This window comes from Oncorhynchus keta, chromosome 19 (genome assembly GCF_023373465.1).
Source record: "Oncorhynchus keta strain PuntledgeMale-10-30-2019 chromosome 19, Oket_V2, whole genome shotgun sequence".
NCBI classification, from domain to species: domain Eukaryota; kingdom Metazoa; phylum Chordata; class Actinopteri; order Salmoniformes; family Salmonidae; genus Oncorhynchus; species Oncorhynchus keta.
Genome location: NC_068439.1, coordinates 55,056,029 through 55,075,951, shown reverse-complemented (window position 1 = coordinate 55,075,951; position 19,923 = coordinate 55,056,029). Strand labels below are relative to the sequence as shown.

General features: G+C 47.8%; 1 protein-coding gene and 1 long non-coding RNA gene across 15 annotated transcripts in view; one reads left to right on the top strand and one right to left on the bottom strand.

Annotated features, from left to right (window-relative positions):
- Window positions 1-19,923, bottom strand: part of LOC118370802 (gephyrin) — a 119,164-nt gene that overhangs the window by 9,671 nt on the left and 89,570 nt on the right. For 9 of the 14 annotated variants that reach the window (XM_052470811.1, XM_052470812.1, XM_052470816.1 and 6 more), the window contains 6 exons: window positions 18,697-18,771; window positions 11,079-11,141; window positions 7,521-7,563; window positions 5,803-5,940; window positions 677-769; window positions 220-275 (listed from right to left, as the gene is read on the bottom strand). In XM_052470811.1, coding sequence (XP_052326771.1) covers window positions 220-275; window positions 677-769; window positions 5,803-5,940; window positions 7,521-7,563; window positions 11,079-11,141; window positions 18,697-18,771 — 468 coding nt within the window. The remainder of the gene's footprint in view (window positions 1-219; window positions 276-676; window positions 770-5,802; window positions 5,941-7,520; window positions 7,564-11,078; window positions 11,142-18,696; window positions 18,772-19,923) is intronic. The other 5 variants (XM_052470823.1, XM_052470825.1, XM_052470826.1 and 2 more) reach the window with 2 other exon arrangements.
- Window positions 14,928-15,724, top strand: LOC127909424 (uncharacterized). Its single transcript, XR_008071070.1, has 3 exons — window positions 14,928-15,011; window positions 15,420-15,461; window positions 15,576-15,724. It is a non-coding gene; the product is annotated as an uncharacterized LOC127909424 (long non-coding RNA).

Genomic DNA, 19,923 nt, shown 5'->3' with positions numbered 1-19,923 from the left:
AATTGTATGTGTGTGTGTGTGTTTCGATATTTCTCTACATGAAGCGAGTTTCCAGCCAGTTGCTTGTAGCTGTGTGAGTAGTCACATTATAGAAATGGTGAAGTGTAAGTGTGTGTGTGTTTGTCTGTAAGGTGTGTGTGTGTGTGTGTGTGTGTGTGTGTGTGTGTGTGTGTGTGTGTGTGTGTGTGTGTGTGTGTGTGTGTGTGTAAGGGGGCAAACCTGTTCTCCAGCCTGGGATTCTCCAATGATGAAACGGTCACCTGGACCATCAGCCGCTAAAAAAATAAAATAAAATGTAATCACATCTGTGTATGTTTGTATGATTGTGTGTATATGCTGCTGCGTGTTTATCAATGTGTGTCTCTGTGTGTGTATGCCGTGTGTGTGTGTGTGTGTGTGTATCTACGATATGTTTGTGTGAGTGGGTGACTGTGGAAGAGTGTCATTTAGCTGACTCGTGTTTCAGTGGGTAGTGCCTCCTGACTTCACAAACAGGAAGGGCATATCAGCACAGAGAGAGGGATAGCATGCCATGTATTCAGCAGTACAGTACAATATGACATAAGGCGGTATACATTATGTGTGTGTGTGTGTGTGTGTGTGTGTGTGTGTGTGTGTGTAGTGTAGTGTGTGGTTGTGTAGGCTACATTGCAATATATTACAGTTGAATACATACCTCTTACTGCATAACCATCCTTGACAGAGGCGGGGAACGGGGGCAGGTTGTCTTTGGCATAAACGTCCTGAGCCAGGACTCGACCCATCCCATCTAGACAAAAGAGAGAGGGGATGGAGGAGGAGAAGAGAGAGGGGATAGAGGAGGAGAAGAGAGAGGGAAAGAGGAGGAGAAGAGAGAGGGAAAGAGGAGGAGAAGAGAGAGGGAAAGAGGAGGAGAAGAGAGAGGGAAAGAGGAGGAGAAGAGAGAGGGAAAGAGGAGGAGAAGAGAGAGGGAAAGAGGAGGAGAAGAGAGAGGGAAAGAGGTAGGAAGGGAGAGACGGATGGAAAAAGAAAAAAGAAAGAAAAAAAACGTAGAGGGAGAGAAGAGGGTATGAGAGAGAGGAAGGGGGAAAGGGAGAGGAGTGAGAGAGAGAAAGGGAGAAAGGGAGAGGAGTGAGAGAGAGAAAGGGAGAGGAGTGAGAGAGAGGAAGGGAGAAAGGGAGAGGAGTGAGAGAGAGGAAGGGAGAAAGGGAGAGGAGTGAGAGAGAGGAAGGGAGAAAGGGAGAGGAGTGAGAGAGAGAAAGGGAGAAAGGGAGAGGAGTGAGAGAGAGAAAGGGAGAGGAGTGAGAGAGAGGAAGGGAGAAAGGGAGAGGAGTGAGAGAGAGAAAGGGAGAAAGGAAGAGGAGTGAGAGAGAGGAAGGGAGAGGAAGGGAGAGGAGTGAGAGAGAGGAAGGGAGAAAGGGAGAGGAGAGAGAGAGGAAGGGAGAAAGGGAGAGGAGTGAGAGAGAGGAAGGGAGAAAGGGAGAGGAGTGAGAGAGAGGAAGGGAGAAAGGGAGAGGAGTGAGAGAGAGGAAGGGAGAAAGGGAGAGAGGGATTGAATGGAATTGAGAGGGAGAGAGGGAGAGAGAGAGAGAGAGAGGGAGAGAGAGGAAGGGAGAGGGGGAGGGAGAGGGAGAGAGCGAGGGAGAGGAGGGACAGATGGAGGGAGAGAGGGAGAGAGAGAGAGAGAGAGGAGGGAGAGAGGGCATCTGTTTCAGATGAAGACACGGAGAGACATATGTGCCAGAGGTGTGTGTGTTAGAGAGAGAGTGTGACACCTCTCATCAGGATCTCTGTGGGTGACTCACCACCTGACCAGAAAAACTCACACACACGCACACAAACACCTGAACAAACACACACACACGCACACACACACATGCACACATACACCCAAACCTAAAAAACACACACATCCAAACAAACACACACACGCCGGAACAAACATACACGGACACACACAAACACAGACTCTGGTGTGTGTGTCCTCCTGTGATTATTAAGTGGGTGTAAATGTGAAATCTGATCTATGATATCAATGACTTACATGAGACAGAGAGCTAAGGATTGGGACACACACATACGCACAAGACTCTCACACACATAAGAGTAGGTTCAATTAATGTTCCAAATCTTTCAAATACTTCAAGCATTTGATTGAGCCTGCAGGGCCAGATGTTGGGACGTGAGTGGATTTGCACTTCTGGGACTATTCAATGAATTGATAGTCTTGTGCCAGGCAAGCTTAGACAAGCTAAGACAAGCTCCATCAAGCACACACACGGACCATGCCCCCTCCTCCCCCACCACACACCTATCTCTCTCCCTCCCCTCCGACCCACACACCCCTCTCCCCTCTCATCCCCTGACGCACACCCCTCTCCATCCCCTTCCCCCACCAGCACGGGAGCTCTTCCATCCTGAAACACCCTCCCCCAAAACAACATGAAACATCACTTTACTGGGAGAAAAGAGAGAGAACACACCACCATAGCTGTTCTATTAGTCATGATGAGCACAGAACTGAATCAGAAGTGTGTGAGTGTGTAAGTGTGTGTCCTGTGTCCTGCCCCCATGTCAGGTCTGTGTCACCACCACCACACTGATGTCACACAGCCAGGGGGGGTGACCACGGCCCTAAGGCACTCTGACAAAGGCCCTGAGGGCAGTGCCCGAGGAAGAGCTAGGGGGACAGACATGCTCCAGGACCAGTGTGTTTATACTCCTCTGAATGTTTCTGTACACTGTAATATGTCATTCAGAGTATGTGTGTAACATCTAAGCCTGCAGACAAGAGCCAGAGTCAGCTTAAACCCTGTCATGTGTAGTTCATATTGTCAGTGAGTTGGTTGAGCCTGACAAGGTGCTACAAGTCTGTTCTGTACCACCGACATTCTATTGTAATATGAATAATGTTATTTAGCAGACGCTTTAATCCAAATTACAATTTTACATACGGTTGGTCCCGGGAATCAAACCCACCATCCTAGGACCACACTGTTGAGCTACTGATCATGTAGTGCTAAGTTAGGTAATGGTCACTTACTTTATGTCTGTGAGTCTCTGGGTCTCCTGGTTTCGACTCCTTCGACTAGGGTGGTAGTTGCGAATCTACCTCTGTTTATTATGGATGATCAAATCCAGACAGAGCTGAGTTGGTTTGCTAAGTTTGCTATCAGTTTTCATGTACTGTCGGCAGGATTTCAGGCAGATGCCATTAAGCACGTTGTTTCGTTCAGGAGGCAATACTTCTTGTTTCTGAACAACAATGAGTAACAGTTAAATGTGTATTTTAAAATGAGGCTCGGGGAGAGGCTCTACGCAGGGTTTGCCTTCACAGATAGTATACGGTGCTTTGAGTGTGGGGATTTGGGGCATAAGAGCTTTGCATGCTCACATAAAGCCCATAGACAAGGTGAGGATACAAGCGCCAGTGGCGGAAATCGAGGTCAACTTCAAGGGGCCATGAGACATAGGTAGCAGAGCCTGGGTGTAGTTATGCTATAGCTGGTGGTGTAGCAGAGCCTGGGTGTAGTTATGCTATAGATGGTGGTGTAGATGAGGCTGGGTCTAGTTATGCTATAGATGGTGGTGTAGATGAGGCTGGGTCTAGTCATGCTATAGATGGTGGTGTAGATGAGGCTGGGTCTAGTCATGCTATGGATGGTGTTGTAGATGAGGCTGGGTCTAGTCATGCTATGCCTAGACAGGTTATGCTATTGTATGAGGAGAGTATAGTGGGGAAGGGCAAGTGACTACGGGCGGTTGAGGAGGGTGTCAAGCTGTTTGTAAAATCGTACAACATGCTATGAAAAATGAGGGGCATGGTGTCCTCTCTCCCAGGAAACGTTTTAGGTTGAGGAAATGGGTCAGAACCATGCGTAAGGGTCGACCTTCAGACACTGTTTAGATGTATAGTTTCTTTCTGGCACTGGGGCTTTTTGAGCTTTGCTATTGGTCTCTTTCTTTGCTGGCTTTTCTCCCACTTCTTATGGAGACTCTTCAGGTAGGCTCACTCAATATAAATTGCCTCAGAGATGTGGGAAAGAGGAGTCTGTTGGGTGAATATGTAAAACAAAAAAAACTACAGGTGTTGTTTAGTGATGTGGTGAATGAAGTCGATTGGGGGCTCTGGTGGAAAAGGGCAAGTGTGCTGAGCCATGGAACAAATGTTAGTGCAGGGGTGGCAGAGAAATGTGCTCCTTTGTGCAGGGGTAGACTGCTTGTAGTAAAATCAGAAATTAACAACAGGGGTTTTGTCCTTATAAATGTGCATGCGCCTAACACAGGGATAACCATGGCTCAGTTGTCTATTTTACCAGGGCTTCGGCAGGCATCATATTGGAAGTTTAATGTAAAGCTATTACAAGATGCCACTTTTTGCTGAGGTTTTAAGCGAAGAGAGGAGTATGTGTCTCTGAGTCAATTGTAGGATGTGGGAAAAGTCCAAATTCGGCTTTTCTGTCAACAGTAAACAGCTCTCTCATCCTCAGAGGCTAGGAGAGTATTGGGGGAACTCGAGCATAGTATCAGTGAAGTGGAGGTAGAGCTGGTGGGGCAAGGCAATGTAGACCTCCAGACTAATTTAGCTGAATTATGTAGGGACCTGGGCAGTTTTTTCCAGGTTAAAGCAAAGGGAGCACTTGTAAGAGCTAGGTTTTACATGCTCAAGGAGATGGACGCTCCCAGCTCCTTCTTCTTTGGTTTGGAAAGACAGAGCGGTGAAGCCAAGGGTATTCATTGTCTACGCCTGTCTGTTGGGCGGGTGACCTCTGTGGTGGGTGAGATGCAGGATGTTTTCTGGTTCGGCCATCACTGGCTGAATGTGACAGTGTTGTACATGTCCATCCACGAAGGAGGACAGGGCCTGGGGGAACTGGAGAGCAGGGTGGCTGCATTCTGACTAAAGGCGGTGCAGAGATTGCTGTACCCATACTGATGTCGGCTGGAGGGAACCAGCATGAGCACTGCTGAGGAGAGCTGGCAGATTACGGTTGGACCAGCAGCTGTTCCGCATGAGGCTGGAGAGGCTGAGTACAGCAGGTCTCTCTAAGTTTTACTCTGCGGTGTTGAGGGCCTGGCAGCTGCTAAGACCTACACGAGAAGGGGGTGTGGAGCCTGAGCCTATCTTCCACAATCCAACCATTATTTTGAGATTAGTTCAACCAGCCATCCTACAGAAGCAACTGATGGCAGCGAGTTTACTAAGGCTGAGTGACCGGCGGCTGCTGGGGAGAGGGTTGGAAAACCCTGGAAGTCCTGGCACAACAAACAGGACCAACATCTTTTAGGCTGCTGGAGAAATTCCTGGGGGAGGTCTAGGTGGCACTGTCCGAAATGGTAAGTGGGTGTTTCAGCGGCCAAAGGGGGAGGTGCCACCACTGTTTCCACCACTGCAGTTGACGGCAGAGACTGGGGACTGGCAAGGGGGAGGACTGGAGGACTTGTTGGACTTTAACACTCGAGCCTGGGGGAGTTTGAGGGGGTGGGAGGTGAAGCCCTCTACAACCTCTGCATCTATAGTTGATGTGTTCGTAATGTGATATATACAGTAATATGATGTAGTCAGTGGATGACTCACTCTACTGCCTGACCTTTGTAATAGATGATTGATAGATGTACTCATCATGCTGACCATACACAATACACTAGTTGATGTGTGTGCTGATTTGTGCATGTATGTGTGTATGTGTGTGTGTGTGACATGTGTGTTGTGTAGTTGACGTGTGTATGTGTGTGTGTCCTCACCTCCATACTTTCATGTATGTGTACAGTATTTGTGTATTCACTTTTATAGTTTATGTGTGTGTGCATTCCCCTCCTCACCTCTGTAGTTGATGATCTCAGTACCCAGGATGGCGGTCATCTCTAGCACAGTGATGAAGGCCTTGTCCATGGAGGTGAGGGGGAACGGGGACATGCGGTGTCTCCGTGCCACCTTGGTGATGTCCACTGCACTGTGACCTGACGGGAGAAGAAAGATAGAGAGAGAGAGAGAGAGATATAGATAGATAGATAGATAGATAGATAGATAGATAGATAGATAGATAGATAGATAGAGAGAGAGAGAGAGAGAGAGAGAGAGAGAGACAGACAGACAGACAGACAGACAGAGACAGAGACAGAGACAGAGACAGAGACAGAGACAGAGACAGAGACAGAAACGGGATCAGAGACAGAGAGAGGACACAGGGACAGGATCTTACACAGAATCATACACCTACTGTACCAGTCAAAAGTTTGGACACACCTACTCATTAAAAGGGTTGTCTATATTTTGACTATTTTCTACATCGTAGAATAATAGTGAAGACATCAAAACTATGAAATAACACAAATGGAATCATGTAGTAACCAAAAAAAAGTGTTAAACAAATAAAAATATATTTAATATTTGAGATTCTTCAAAGAAGCCACCCTTTGCCTTGATAACAGCTTTGCACACTCTTTGCATTCTCTCAACCAGCTTTACCTGGAATGCTTTTCTAACAGCCTTGAAAGTGTTTCCACATATGCTGAGCACTTGTTTGCTGCTTTTCCTTCACCCAGTTCAACTCATCCCAAATCATCTCAATTGGGTTGAGGTTGGGTGATTCTGGAGGCCAGGTCATCTGAGGCACTCCATCACTCTCCTTCTTGATCAAATAGCCCTTACACAGCCTAAATTATAGTCCCACTATGAGCAAACCAGATGGGATGGCGTATTGCTGCAGAATGCTGTGGTAGCCATGCTGGTTAAGTGTGCTGTAAATCACCAACAGTGTCACCAGCAAAGCATTCCGTCACCATCACACCACCTCCTCCATGCTTCACGGTGGGAACCACAAATTCGGAGATCATCCGTTCACCTACTCTGCAACTCACAAATACACGGAACCAAAAATCTTAAATACACGTAACCAAAAATCTTACATTTGGACTCAAAAGGACAGATTTCCAGCAGTCTAATGTCCATTGCTCGTATTTCTTGTTTAACACTTTTTTGGTTATTACATGATTCCATATGTGTTATTTCCTTTACACACACACACACACACACACACACACACACACACACACACACACACACACACACACACACACACACACACACACACACACACACACACACACACACACACACACACACACACACACACACACACACACACACACACACACACACACACACACGATTTCAGCTATTGACAGCAACCATGTTGTTTCTAATAACAGCAGCGGAATAATTCCAAAGGCAAGCGGAAGAACAAAGCCAGAACAAAGCCTTCTCTTCTCTCTGCCTAGCAGCACAGAGAAGAGAAGCTACAGTGCACGGATTTCTCTTGACCAAATTCCCGGTCCTATAAACTGACGATTCCACAGCCTATTTCAGATTGTGAACATGCGCCTCAGTTAGCCCCTGGCACAACATCACTCGTGTGCGCGGACAGATGCACGAATGCTCATGTATGAACACACACGCACACATAGACATGCACAAACAATAGTCCTGCTACAGGGGAAGCTCTAACTCGCTTCTTAAGGGCGTGTGGCAGAGTGCTTACTTGATCTTAGGATGTTTTCTTTGCTGCTGTATCGTGACTGCACCTGGCGAAGGAGAGAGAGAGAGAGAGAGAGAGAGAGAGAGAGAGAACGAGAACGAGAGAGAGAGAGAACGAGAACGAGAGAGAGAGAGAGAGAGAGAGAGAGAGAGAGAGAGAGAGAGAGAGAGAGAGAGAGAGAGAGAGAGAGAGAGAGAGAGAGAGAGAGAGAGAGAGAGAGAGAGAGAGAGAGAGAGAGAGAGAGAGAGAGAGAGACAAGAGACACAATGAGATTTTTATAGAGCAGGTTGCCCTTTCGACACCTTTGAAAGATGAGATGTTTACTCAACAGTCAAAAAGTGACCGGGAAAGAGGTTTGTGACACTACACCTATCTTGCTCTTTGTCCTCCCATACAGACGTCTTCCGCTTCCTGACCTCGTATCGTTATCCTCTTGTATATGGTGCATACAATCTCACAGACATAGCAGCACTGTAAGTCACACAGGTAATAATAATTCAAGTGCCTCTTGTCTTGCTTGATACAGTGATAGCGGCTGGAATAATTTCACTGAGCTAAAACAGATTAGCTCAATTCAAAGACATAGCTGGATGAGTTTGACTGAGCTAAGATAGATGAGTTAAATTCACAGATATAGCTGGATTAGTTTGATTGAGCTAAGAAAGATTAGTTAAATTCACAGATATACCTGGATTAGTTTGACTGAGCTAAAATAGATGAGTTAAAATCACAGATATAGCTGGATTAGTTTGACTGAGCTAAAATAGATGAATTAAATTCACAGATATAGCTGGATTAGTTTGACTGAGCTAAGGAAGATGAGTTAAATTCACAGATATACCTGGATTAGTTTGACTGAGCTAAAATAGATGAGTTAAAATCACAGATATAGCTGGATTAGTTTGACTGAGCTAAAATATATGAGTTAAATTCACAGATATACCTGGATTAGTTTGACTGAGCTAAAATAGATGAGTTAAATTCACAGATACAGTGGGGCAAAAAGGTATTTAGTCAGCCATCAATTGTGCAAGTTCTCCCACATAAAAAGATGAGAGAGGTCTGTAATTTTCATCATAGGTACACTTCAACTATGACAGACAAAATGAGAAAAAAAATCCAGAAAATCACATTGTAGGATTTTTTATGAATTTATTTGCAAATTATGGTGGAAAATAAGTATTTGGTCATCTACAAACAAGCAAGATTTCTGGCTCTCACAGACCTGTAACTTCTTCTTTAAGAGGCTCCTCTGTACTCCACTCATTACCTGTATTAATGGCACCTGTTTGAACTTGTTATCAGTATAAAAGACACCTGTCCACAACCTCAAACAGTCACACTCCAAACTCTACTATGGCCAAGACCAAAGAGCTGTCAAAGGACACCAGAAACAAAATTGCAGACCTGCACCAGGCTGGGAAGACTGAATCTGCAATAGGTAAGCAGCTTGGTTTGAAGAAATCAACTGTGGGAGCAATTATTAGGAAATGGAAGACATACAAGACCACTGATAATCTCCCTTGATCTGGGGCTCCACGCAAGATCTCACCCCGTGGGGTCAAAATGATCACAAGAACGGTGAGCAAAAATCCCAGAACCACACGGGGGACCTAGTGAATGACCTGCAGAGAGCTGGGACCAAAGTAACAAAGCCTACCATCAGTAACACACTACGCCGCCAGGGACACAAATCCTGCAGTGCCAGACGTGTCACCCTGCTTAACAAGGTACATGTCCAGGCCCATCTGAAGTTTGCTAGAGAGCATTTGGATGATCCAGAAGAAGATTGGGAGAATGTCATATGGTCAGATGAAACCAAAATATAACTTTTTGGTAAAAACTCAACTCGTCATGTTTGGAGGACAAAGAATGCTGAGATGCATCCAAAGAACACCATACCTACTGTGAAGCATGGGGGTGTTTTTCTGCAAAGGGACAAGGATGACTGATCCATGTAAAGGAAAGAATGAATTGGGCCATGTATCGTGAGATTTTAGTGAAAACCTCCTTGGCTTCGTAAGAAGCATTTCAAGGTCCTGGAGTGGCCTAGCCAGTCTCCAGATCTCAACCCCATAGAAAATCTTTGGAGGGAGTTGAAAGTCCATGTTGCCCAGCAACAGCCTCAAAACATCACTGCTCTAGAGGAGATCTGCATGGAGGAATGGGCCAAAATACCAGCAACAGTGTGTGAAAACCTTGTGAAGACTTACAGAAAACGTTTGACCTCTGTCATTGCCAACAAAGGGTATATAACAAAGTATTGAGATAAACTTTTGTTATTGACCAAATACTTATTTTCCACCATAATTTGCAAATAAATTCATAAAAAATCCTACAATGTGATTTTCTGGATTTCTTTTCTCATTTTGTCTGTCATAGTTGAAGTGTACTTATGATGAAAATTACAGGCCTCTCTCATATTTTTAAGTGGGAGAACTTGCACAATTGGTGGCTGACTAAATACTTTTTTGCCCCACTGTATACCTGGATTAGTTTGACTGAGCTAAGATAGATGAGTTAAATTCACAGATAAAGTGGACAAAGGCAACAACATCCATATTGATTCAACGTTGACAATAACAGATATATTAAGAGCAGTAACAGCAGTATTGATAGTGGCTGCTCAGACGTGGAGCAGGAGGGCTGCGTTTCTCTGAACACATCTGACTCTATGGGAACGATAAGCTAACGCTCAACTAACGCAGAAGAGTAGCCAGACAGAGGGAATGGTTAGAGTGAGGCGGTACAGTAAGTACAGCCCTCACACACTCTATGTGAATGTGTGTGTGTTGAGGGGGTGGCGGATTACGATCAGTTTTAGCTCAGAAATTATGTCTGTGTCTCTATTCCGTTTTGTCTTCTGTCGTCCTGTCTGCCAACTTGTCTACCTGTCTGTCTGTCTCTATTTCTTTCTGTCTCCCACCTACCTACCTACCTGCCTGCCTGCCTGCCTGCCTGCCCACCTGCCTACCTGCCTACCTCTCCTCTGTCCGTCTGTCCGTCTGTCTGTCTGTCCGTCTGTCCGTCCGTCCGTCCGTCTGTCCGTCCGTCCGTCCGTCCGTCCGTCCGTCCGTCCGTCCGTCTGTCTGTCTGTCTGTCTGTCTGTCTGTCTGTCTGTCTGTCTGTCTGTCTGTCTCTGTATGCCTGCGTGTCTGGTTGTCTGTCTTATCTGCACCATGTCTATGTGGCTCTGCAACATGTGCCCCCTCCCCTACAACTACTGCAACACCGCTGGGTACTGCACAGCCAGAGGCAGGAGAGAGGGACAGGGGGGATGGAGGGGAGGGAGGGATAGCAGGATGTGGTCCCGTAGCCGAGAGAAAAGCAAAACGAACCAGACAAGACTACAGCTAAACTAGTGAACTAAAAGAGAGAGAGAGAGAGAGCGAGAAAGAGCGAAAGGAAGAGAGAGTGAGTGTGCACTACTGGAGCAAACTGATGACGTCTACAGACATTCTGCAACACCAGACACAGATACTAAAAGCAGAGCATGTTAGGGAGAGAGAGAAAGCCAGAAACGGAGGGCGGCAGCTCCTCATTGATGGGGGGGATAGTTACTCGAGAGCTGAAGGTCCTATGGCTCCTGCGATCATCTTTAAGCCCCTCCAACCTACACTGGAGCTAGTAGGAGATAAAGCATCATCACAGGCATCAGTGAACATCAACTCCCAGGATGCATCAGTACTGTACCACAACACAACAACAGAGACAACAAGAGAGCGAGACACAAGGAACAACAGTCGACTGCTAGCAGAAGGGAGAAGGGATAGGGTAAGGGGGGAGTGTGTGAGAGAGGGAACATGACAAGGTTGAGAGAGAGTAAGAGAGGAGAGAGAGGGAGAGAAAGAGGGAGCGAGAGAGAGGGGTAGAGAAAAGAGGAGGAGAAAGAACGAGATGGGAAAAAGAGTGAGAGAGATAGTGAGAACGATAGAGAGAGAGAGAGAGATACGGGGGGGAGGAGGGGGAGTGAAAGGGAGAGACAGGAGGGGATGGGAGAGACAGGAGGGAGAGAGAGAGACAGGAGGGGATGGGAGAGACAGGAGGGGATGGGAGAGACAGGCGGGAGAGAGAGAGACAGGAGGGGATGGGAGAAAGGGAGAGACAGGAGGGGATGGGAGATACAGGAGGGAGAGAGAGAGACAGGAGGGGATGGGAGAAAGGGAAAGACAGGAGGGAGAGAGAGAGACAGGAGGGGATGGGAGAAAGGGAGAGACAGGAGGGAGAGAGAGAGACAGGAGGGGATGGGAGAAAGGGAGAGACAGGAGGGGATGGGAGAGACAGGAGGGAGAGAGAGAGACAGGAGGGGATGGGAGAAAGGGAAAGACAGGAGGGGATGGGAGTAAGGGAGAGACAGGAGGGAGAGAGAGAGACAGGAGGGGATGGGAGTAAGGGAGAGACAGGAGGGGATGGGAGTAAGGGAGAGACAGGAGGGAGAGAGAGAGACAGGAGGGGATGGGAGAAAGGGAGAGACAGGAGGGAGAGAGAGAGACAGGAGGGGATGGGAGAAAGGGAAAGACAGGAGGGAGAGAGAGAGACAGGAGGGGATGGGAGAAAGGGAGAGACAGGAGGGAGAGAGAGAGACAGGAGGGGATGGGAGTAAGGGAGTTACTAAGTCTACAGAAGACACAGAGAGATCAACTTGCAGAATACATAGAAAAATCAACTTTCAATACATAGAAAGCAAAAATGAAGACTAACAATAAACAACATAACAAAGTTATGAGATTCAGAACATTACAGGTGTGCCTTTTTCTGAAAGGTTTTGATCAGGACTAACAATACCATTATATGTCTAACATGGACTTTTTTTTTTACAAACTACACAAAAATAACTCAACAAGGTGTATTACACAACATAAAAACACATATATTGGGTGTCTTTCTAATGAAATCTATCTAGCCAGTCTGCAAGGGAACCCCTTCAAAAGTCAACTTTAAACAGCAAATCTGTTTCTGTTCTCTATACTTGTCAACAACTCCGTTCCTCACTAGCGTAATACTAACGTGATATTATACTAAGCGGAAGGCGGGGGGGGATCAGGTCAGTGACTAGGCTAACGGCTCCTCAACATTCATTCAACGTTTGGGCATAACTGTATGAGGACGGTGGATGATGCTGCTACCTTGGTGGCACTAGGAATGAACAGAAGGTGAGGCACACCAACACAGGTGGAAAGGGACAGAGCTTCACTGAGACAAACACTTACTAAAGAGATTTACCACCAGAAAGCCATGGAGAGAGAGAGAGAGAGAGAGAGAGAGAGAGAGAGAGAGAGAGAGAGAGAGAGAGAGAGAGAGAGAGAGAGAGAGAGAGAGAGAGAGAGAGAGAGAGAGAGAGAGAGAGAGAGAGAGAAAGAGAGAGGGAGAGAGAGAGAGAAGAGAGAGGGAGAGGAGAGAGAGAGAGAGAGAGAGAGAGAGAGAGAGAGAGAGAGAGAGAAAGAGAGAGGAGAGAGAGAGAGAAAGAGAGAGGGAGAGAGAGACAGAGAGAGAGAGAGAGAGAGGAGAGAGAGAGAGAGAGAGAGAGGGAGAGAGAGAGAGAGAAAGAGAGAGAGAGGAGAGAGAGAGAGAGAGAGAGAGGGAGAGAGGAGAGAAGGAGAGAGAGAAAGAGAGAGAGAAGAGAGAGGGAGAGAGAGAGAGGAGGGAGAGAGGGAGAGAGGGGAGAGAGAGAGGAGAGGAGGGAGGGAGGGAGGGAGGGAGGGAGGGAGGGAGGGAGGGAGGAGGAGAGGGAGGGAGGAGAGGGAGGGAGAGAGAGAGAGAGAGAGAGAGAGAGAGAGAGAGAGAGAGAGAGAGAGAGAGAGAGAGAGAGAGAGAGAGAGAGAGAGAGAGAGAGAGACAGAGCACAACGACTTATGTGGACAGACGAAAAGAGCACCAAGAGGAAAGAGTGCGGAGAAAAAGTGCAGAAAAAGGGTGCAGAAGCAAATGTGTGGAGAGACGGGTAGAGCAAAGCATAACATCATACACGCCCACCTGTTCTCCCTCTATCCCTCCCTCCCTCCCTCCCTCCCTCCCTCCCTCCCTCCCTCCCTCCCTCCCTCCCTCCCTCCCTCCCTCCCCCTCCCCCTCCCCTCTATCCCTCCCTCTCTATCCCTCTATCCCTCTATCCCTCTCTCCCTCTCTCCCTCTCCCTCCCTCCCTCCCTCCCTCCCTCCCTCCCTCCCCCTCTATCCATCTCTCCATCTCCCTCCTCCCTCTCTCCCTCCCTCCCCCTCCCCTCCCCTCCCTCCCCTCCCTCCCTCTCTCCCTCCCCCTCCCTCCCTCCCTCCCTCCCTCCCCCTCCCTCCCTCCCTCCCTCCTCTCCCTCCCTCCCTCCCTCCCCCTCTATCCCCTCCCTCTCTCCCTCTCTCCCTCCCTCTATCCCTCTCTCCCTCTCTCCCTCTATATCCCTCTATCCCTCTCTCTCTCCCTCTATCCTCTCTCCCTCCCTCCATCTCTCTATCCCTCCTCCCTCCCCTCCCTCCCTCCCTCCTCCCTCCCTCCCTCCCTCCCTCCCTCCCTCCCTCCCCTCCCTCCCTCCCTCCCCTCCCTCCCCCTCTCTCCCCTCCCTCTATCCCCTCTCCCTCTCTCTATCCCTCTCTCCCTCTCTCCCTCTATCCCTCTCTCCCTCCCTCCCTCTATCCCTCTCTCCCTCTCTCTATCCCTCTCTCCCTCCCTCTATCCCTCCGTCTATCCCCCCGTTTCCTTGGAAAACTGAGACAGAGAAGTATACTGTATGCATGAGTGACGCAAAATGTAACACACTCAAACACACAGACTTTTTAGTTCAGGTCACTTAAATCAAACCGTTTGCGTACAGACACTACAACACCCACAGTACTTAAGACAGACACTTGACAGACACACACACACACACACACACGCACACACGCACACGCACACGCACACGCACACGCACACGCACACGCACACAGACACAGACACAGACACACAGACAAAGACACACACTCGCACGCACGCATACACTGCAGTGTGTAAAAAGTGAAAATGACTTCATGCCCAACAGTGTAATTCAAAAGAAGGAATTACTGAAAGTCTATTTGAGGCACACTGCACTGTAGCGATACTTGTGCCAGGAGTGTGTGAAGGTGTAGGTGTATGTGTGTAGGTGTATGTGTGTGGGTGTATGTGTGTAGGTGTATGTGTGTGGGTGTATGTGTGTGGGTGTATGTGTGTAGGTGTATGTGTGTAGGTGTATGTGTGTGGGTGTATGTGTGTAGGTGTATGTGTGTGGGTGTATGTGTGTGGGTGTATGTGTGTAGGTGTATGTGTGTAGGTGTATGTGTGTGGGTGTATGTGTGTAGGTGTATGTGTGTAGGTGTATGTGTGTAGGTGTATGTGTGTAGGTGTATGTGTGTGGGTGTATGTGTGTAGGTGTGTGGGTGTATGTGTGTAGGTGTATGTGTGTGGGTGTATGTGTGTGGGTGTATGTGTGTAGGTGTACTTGTGTAGGTGTATGTGTGTGGGTGTATGTGTGTAGGTGTATGTGTGTAGGTGTATGTGTGTAGGTGTACTTGTGTAGGTGTATGTGTGTGGGCGTATGTGTGTATGTGTGTGGGTGTATGTGTGTAGGTGTATGTGTGTGGGTGTATGTGTGTAGGTGTATGTATGTAGGTGTATGTGTGTGGGTGTATGTGTGTAGGTGTATGTGTGTGGGTGTATGTGTAGGTGTAGGTGTATGTATGTGGGTGTATGTGTGTAGGTGTATGTGTGTAGGTGTATGTGTGTAGGTGTATGTGTGTGGGTGTATGTGTGTAGGTGTATGTGTGTAGGTGTATGTGTGTAGGTGTATGTGTGTGGGTGTATGTGTGTAGGTGTATGTGTGTAGGTGTATGTGTGTGGGTGTATGTGTGTAGGTGTATGTATGTGGGCGTATGTGTGTAGGTGTATGTGTGTGTGTAGGTGTATGTGTGTGGGTGTATGTGTGTAGGTGTACTTGTGTAGGTGTATGTGTGTGGGTGTATGTGTGTGTGTATGGTGTATGTGTGTAGGTGTAGGTGTGTGTGTAGGTGTATGTGTGTGGGTGTATGTGTGTGTGTAGGTGTACTAGGTGTGTAGGTGTATGTGTGTGGGTGTATGTGTGTAGGTGTATGTGTGTAGGTGTATGTGTGTGGGTGTATGTGTGTGGGTGTATGTGTGTAGGTGTACTTGTGTAGGTGTATGTGTGTGGGTGTATGTGTGTAGGTGTATGTGTGTAGGTGTATGTGTGTGGGTGTATGTGTGTAGGTGTATGTGTGTGGGTGTATGTGTGTGGGTGTATGTGTGTAGGTGTATGTGTGTGGGTGTATGTGTGTGGGTGTATGTGTGTAGGTGTATGTGTGTGGGTGTATGTGTGTAGGTGTATGTGTGTAGGTGTATGTGTGTAGGTGTATGTGTGTAGGTGTATGTGTGTAGGTGTATGTGTGTGGGTGTATGTGTGTAGGTGTATGTGTGTAGGTGTATGTGTGTGGGTGTATGTGTGTGGGTGTATGTGTGTAGGTGTATGTGTGTGGGTGTATGTGTGACTGGGACGGCTGCCATTGACTGTTTTCAAGAACATGTGAGCTGCACTGAATGAGAGTGTTTATATATCATGTATGAGTGTGCTGTGTGTGTAGTAGAACTGATTGAAGGGTGTGTCTGTCTGTGTGTGTGTCTGTCTGTGTGTGTGTCTGTCTGTGTGTGTGTCTGTCTGTGTGTGTGCCTGTCTCTGTGTGTGTGTCTGTCTGTGTGTGTGTGTGTCTGTCTGTGTGTGTGTTGCAGAGCTCTTAGGCCCTGCAGCATTATGCCTACCCTTGGGCAAAACCCTGACTATACACCAGCCTATTAAACTGAACCTTAATGGCACAGAATACACACACACACACACACACACACACACACACACACACACACACACACACACACACACACACACACACACACACACACACACACACACACACACACACACACACACACACACACACACACACACACGAAAAACAACCATAACTGCTTTCCACGGCAACCCGATAGTCACCGCGGAAACAGCCTGATGACGGGTTGTCATGGCGATCGTCCACGGAGATCAATGGCGGAGGGGGCGCATGTGGAATAGCGAGTGGCGAGCACGGAGGCCGGGTCAGGGAGAAAGGTCTCGGAGTGGACGGCTACGGCGAGCCACGGACGCTGCTAAGCTTACCGCTGCCCAGGGGAAATGAATTGGCCAATAACGGACGAGGTAAAGAAGCGGCTCGCGGGGACGAGGGAACAGCCACTGTTCCTGTGCTTCTGTGCTAGGCTCAGCAAAAAACAAACGCGCTGTCCGACAAATTATGCAAAGGGGGATTTCGGAGGAGAGGAAGAGGAGAGGGATGTGACATGGGGCAGGGAGGGGAGGAGAGAATAGGAGGAGTAGCCTCGTCCTTACATGGGAAGCCCGTTGAAGTCCATAGTAGAAAAATGGCTAAATAGGGGTGGGATTTGGAACCTGCTGTAAATCAGTGACGCATCGCAACATATCAAAACAATCAAATGTCTTGCTTGGTCGGAGAGATGCTCACTAGATTAGTGCAGTAGGTGCAACAGGACATGAGGAAAGACAGGAGAATTGGTGTCCATATACTGGATGCTGATTGTGTATAGACACAATTCACTTTTTCCTCAAAGTTTTTTACCACTTTCTGCGATGTTGCATACTGGCACACAGAACAATCACTGCAATATGTTTCCTATCCGGTCTGAAAACAGTGACGAACATAACAGGGAGCACCAACGGGCATGTGGAGAGGGTTCTTGAAATGTAACATCCAATCAAAATCCTACGGTCCATTCAAACCGTTTCTTTTGCTATAAAAACTTCTCCAGACATCCAAGGCATGTGTGAAAACCAGGTTATTTTGGAGAAGAGAGGAAAGGAGAGGAGAGGAAAGGAGAGGATGAGTTCAAAAACCGTTCTAGCACCACTCTGTCCCACGGGAGAAAGGGATGGAAGAGAGGATAGTGACAGAGTGGGGAAGGACGGGACAAATGCTTCTGTGGCCCTCAAAAGACAACACTCACTTGCGAGAGAAAGACCTAAAGGGGTCAGAGGGGGAGAGGGGGGAGCGAGGGAGGGAGAGAGTGAGGGGGGTGAGAGATGCCTCTACACTACTCAAGGGTCTATTCCTGCGGAGAGGGACGAGCATCACATAGGAGTGACGCCACATGACAGCACTTCCTCTGGCTAAACTGAGTGCAAGCTACTGTGGTACACACACACACACACACACACACACACACACACACACACACACACACACACACACACACACACACACACACACACACACACACACACACACACACACACACACACACACACACACACACACACACGTGCACACACACGCCCACACACACACACACACACACACACACACACACACACACACACACACACACACACACACACACACACACACACACACACACACACACACACACACACACACACACACACACACACACACACACAGCTATGCTCTGGTACAAGGACATTGATGTGCACATCTTCTCTTAGACATGAAAAGCATGACAACACATACAAAAACGCTACAAGAAATGCTCCCCTGCCCAGCTGCCAGCACACACACACACGACTACATGGGTGACGGATGAGAGAGAATGAACGCTGGTGGAGTTCTAGAGAGGCCTGAGAAGGGGATGTACTGAACACTCTCCAAGCCTACTTGGATTGGCAAAAATGCCTGGTGAGAGAGAGGTATTGGTATGAACAGATCAAGCCAAAACCCCTAGAAAGACTACATTACCCATACTACTCTGTGAGCCAAATTCCTACTGGAACCTTTCATATTGCGTGTTGCTCCCCTATGGCAATACATCCGACGTGTCCTTCCTGCCTCTCCTGCCTCTCCTCCCTCTCTTCCCTACAGTCTCTCGCTGTCTTTCCTGTAGATGAGCTCCAGTACTGCATCACCACACAGGGGAGCCGCCGAGAGCAGGCTGCCTGAGATGGCGAGCCCTCTGTGGGCTGTGGATCCAGGCACCTCCCCTGTCTGTCTACGTACCTCTGGATGTCTGTCAGGGGTCTCTAACAGGTGTCTTTGGTTTCTCTGAGGCCCTAGTGCTGTGTGGTGACTGTGTCTGTGACTATGGTGAGGAGCAAGGCCTGCATGCCGGTATAGAGGAAGGGTAGGAAGAATGTAAGGGGGTTTACCTGGTCCAAGGTAGAGTACCTTGACTTGAGCGTGATGACCTCATCCAGGTGAGCCCTGAACTCTCTCCGTGAGGCCTGGAGGAAGCCACAGGATAGGTCACTCGCCTTCACACACACACACGCCATCATGCATCACACACACACACGCCATCATGCATCACACACATGTCCCATATTGGTACACACAAACACATGTACACACACACTCAAATGTCCTGGTACAGTACAATAGTACACATAGTTGTGGCCTGGCACACACACACACACACACACACACACACACACACACACACACACACACACACACACACACACACACACACACACACACACACACACACACACACACACACACACACACACACACACACACACACACACACACACACACACACGCAACTCAGGACTACTGAGGTGACACATACAGAAATCAGTTCACACAGCAATAAAAAAAGACCACCGACTCCAAAACAACCAATATTCTGACGATAAAGAACCAAAACATTGATGAAATAGTGACCAAATAATGTGATGTCAACTTTTTGCTCCAACCTAGAGCACGTTTATCATGGGTCTGAGAGTGGGTTGGTGTTAGTGAGCGGAGGAGAGTGATATTAGCTTTGTTTGTGTTGGTGTACTGGTGGAAATGGTGCCTCTTTTCTCTTCAGTGCTTGACATACGATTCCTGTATCTTCGCTCTAGAATGATCCAAGGTCAGTTATAACTCACATCATTGGTTGCTGCAAGGATAGAGAAAGCTGACCCTAAATCAGATGAAACCTTACTGAAGGCCCGTGCTTAGCTGTCAAAACATTGGTTTATGAAACGTATTGCATCCGAGCCATCGGAGCTGGAGGGTCAAACATGTGGTCCACAGATCCGGCCCACGAGGTGGACCAATTTATTTTTGTTGACATATTTTGCAAAAATAAATTTAGGGGGGAACGAACGAACTCAATATACTTTAACATGACTAAAGCCAAATGTGTAGAATGAAAATGGACCTACATTCATCCTGTTGAATGTGTCCAGTTCACTAATCACTGAAATGAAAGCTAGACAGTCAGGGACCATGGAACATTCCAGAAACAATGTATACAGGACTATTTTATGCTCATTTCAACTGCATGGAAATATAAGACCTTTTCAGAGTGGCCCTCCGGACCACAATGAACACTGAATTACGGGCAAAATTAGCTTGACAACCCTGAATGAATGTCCAACTTT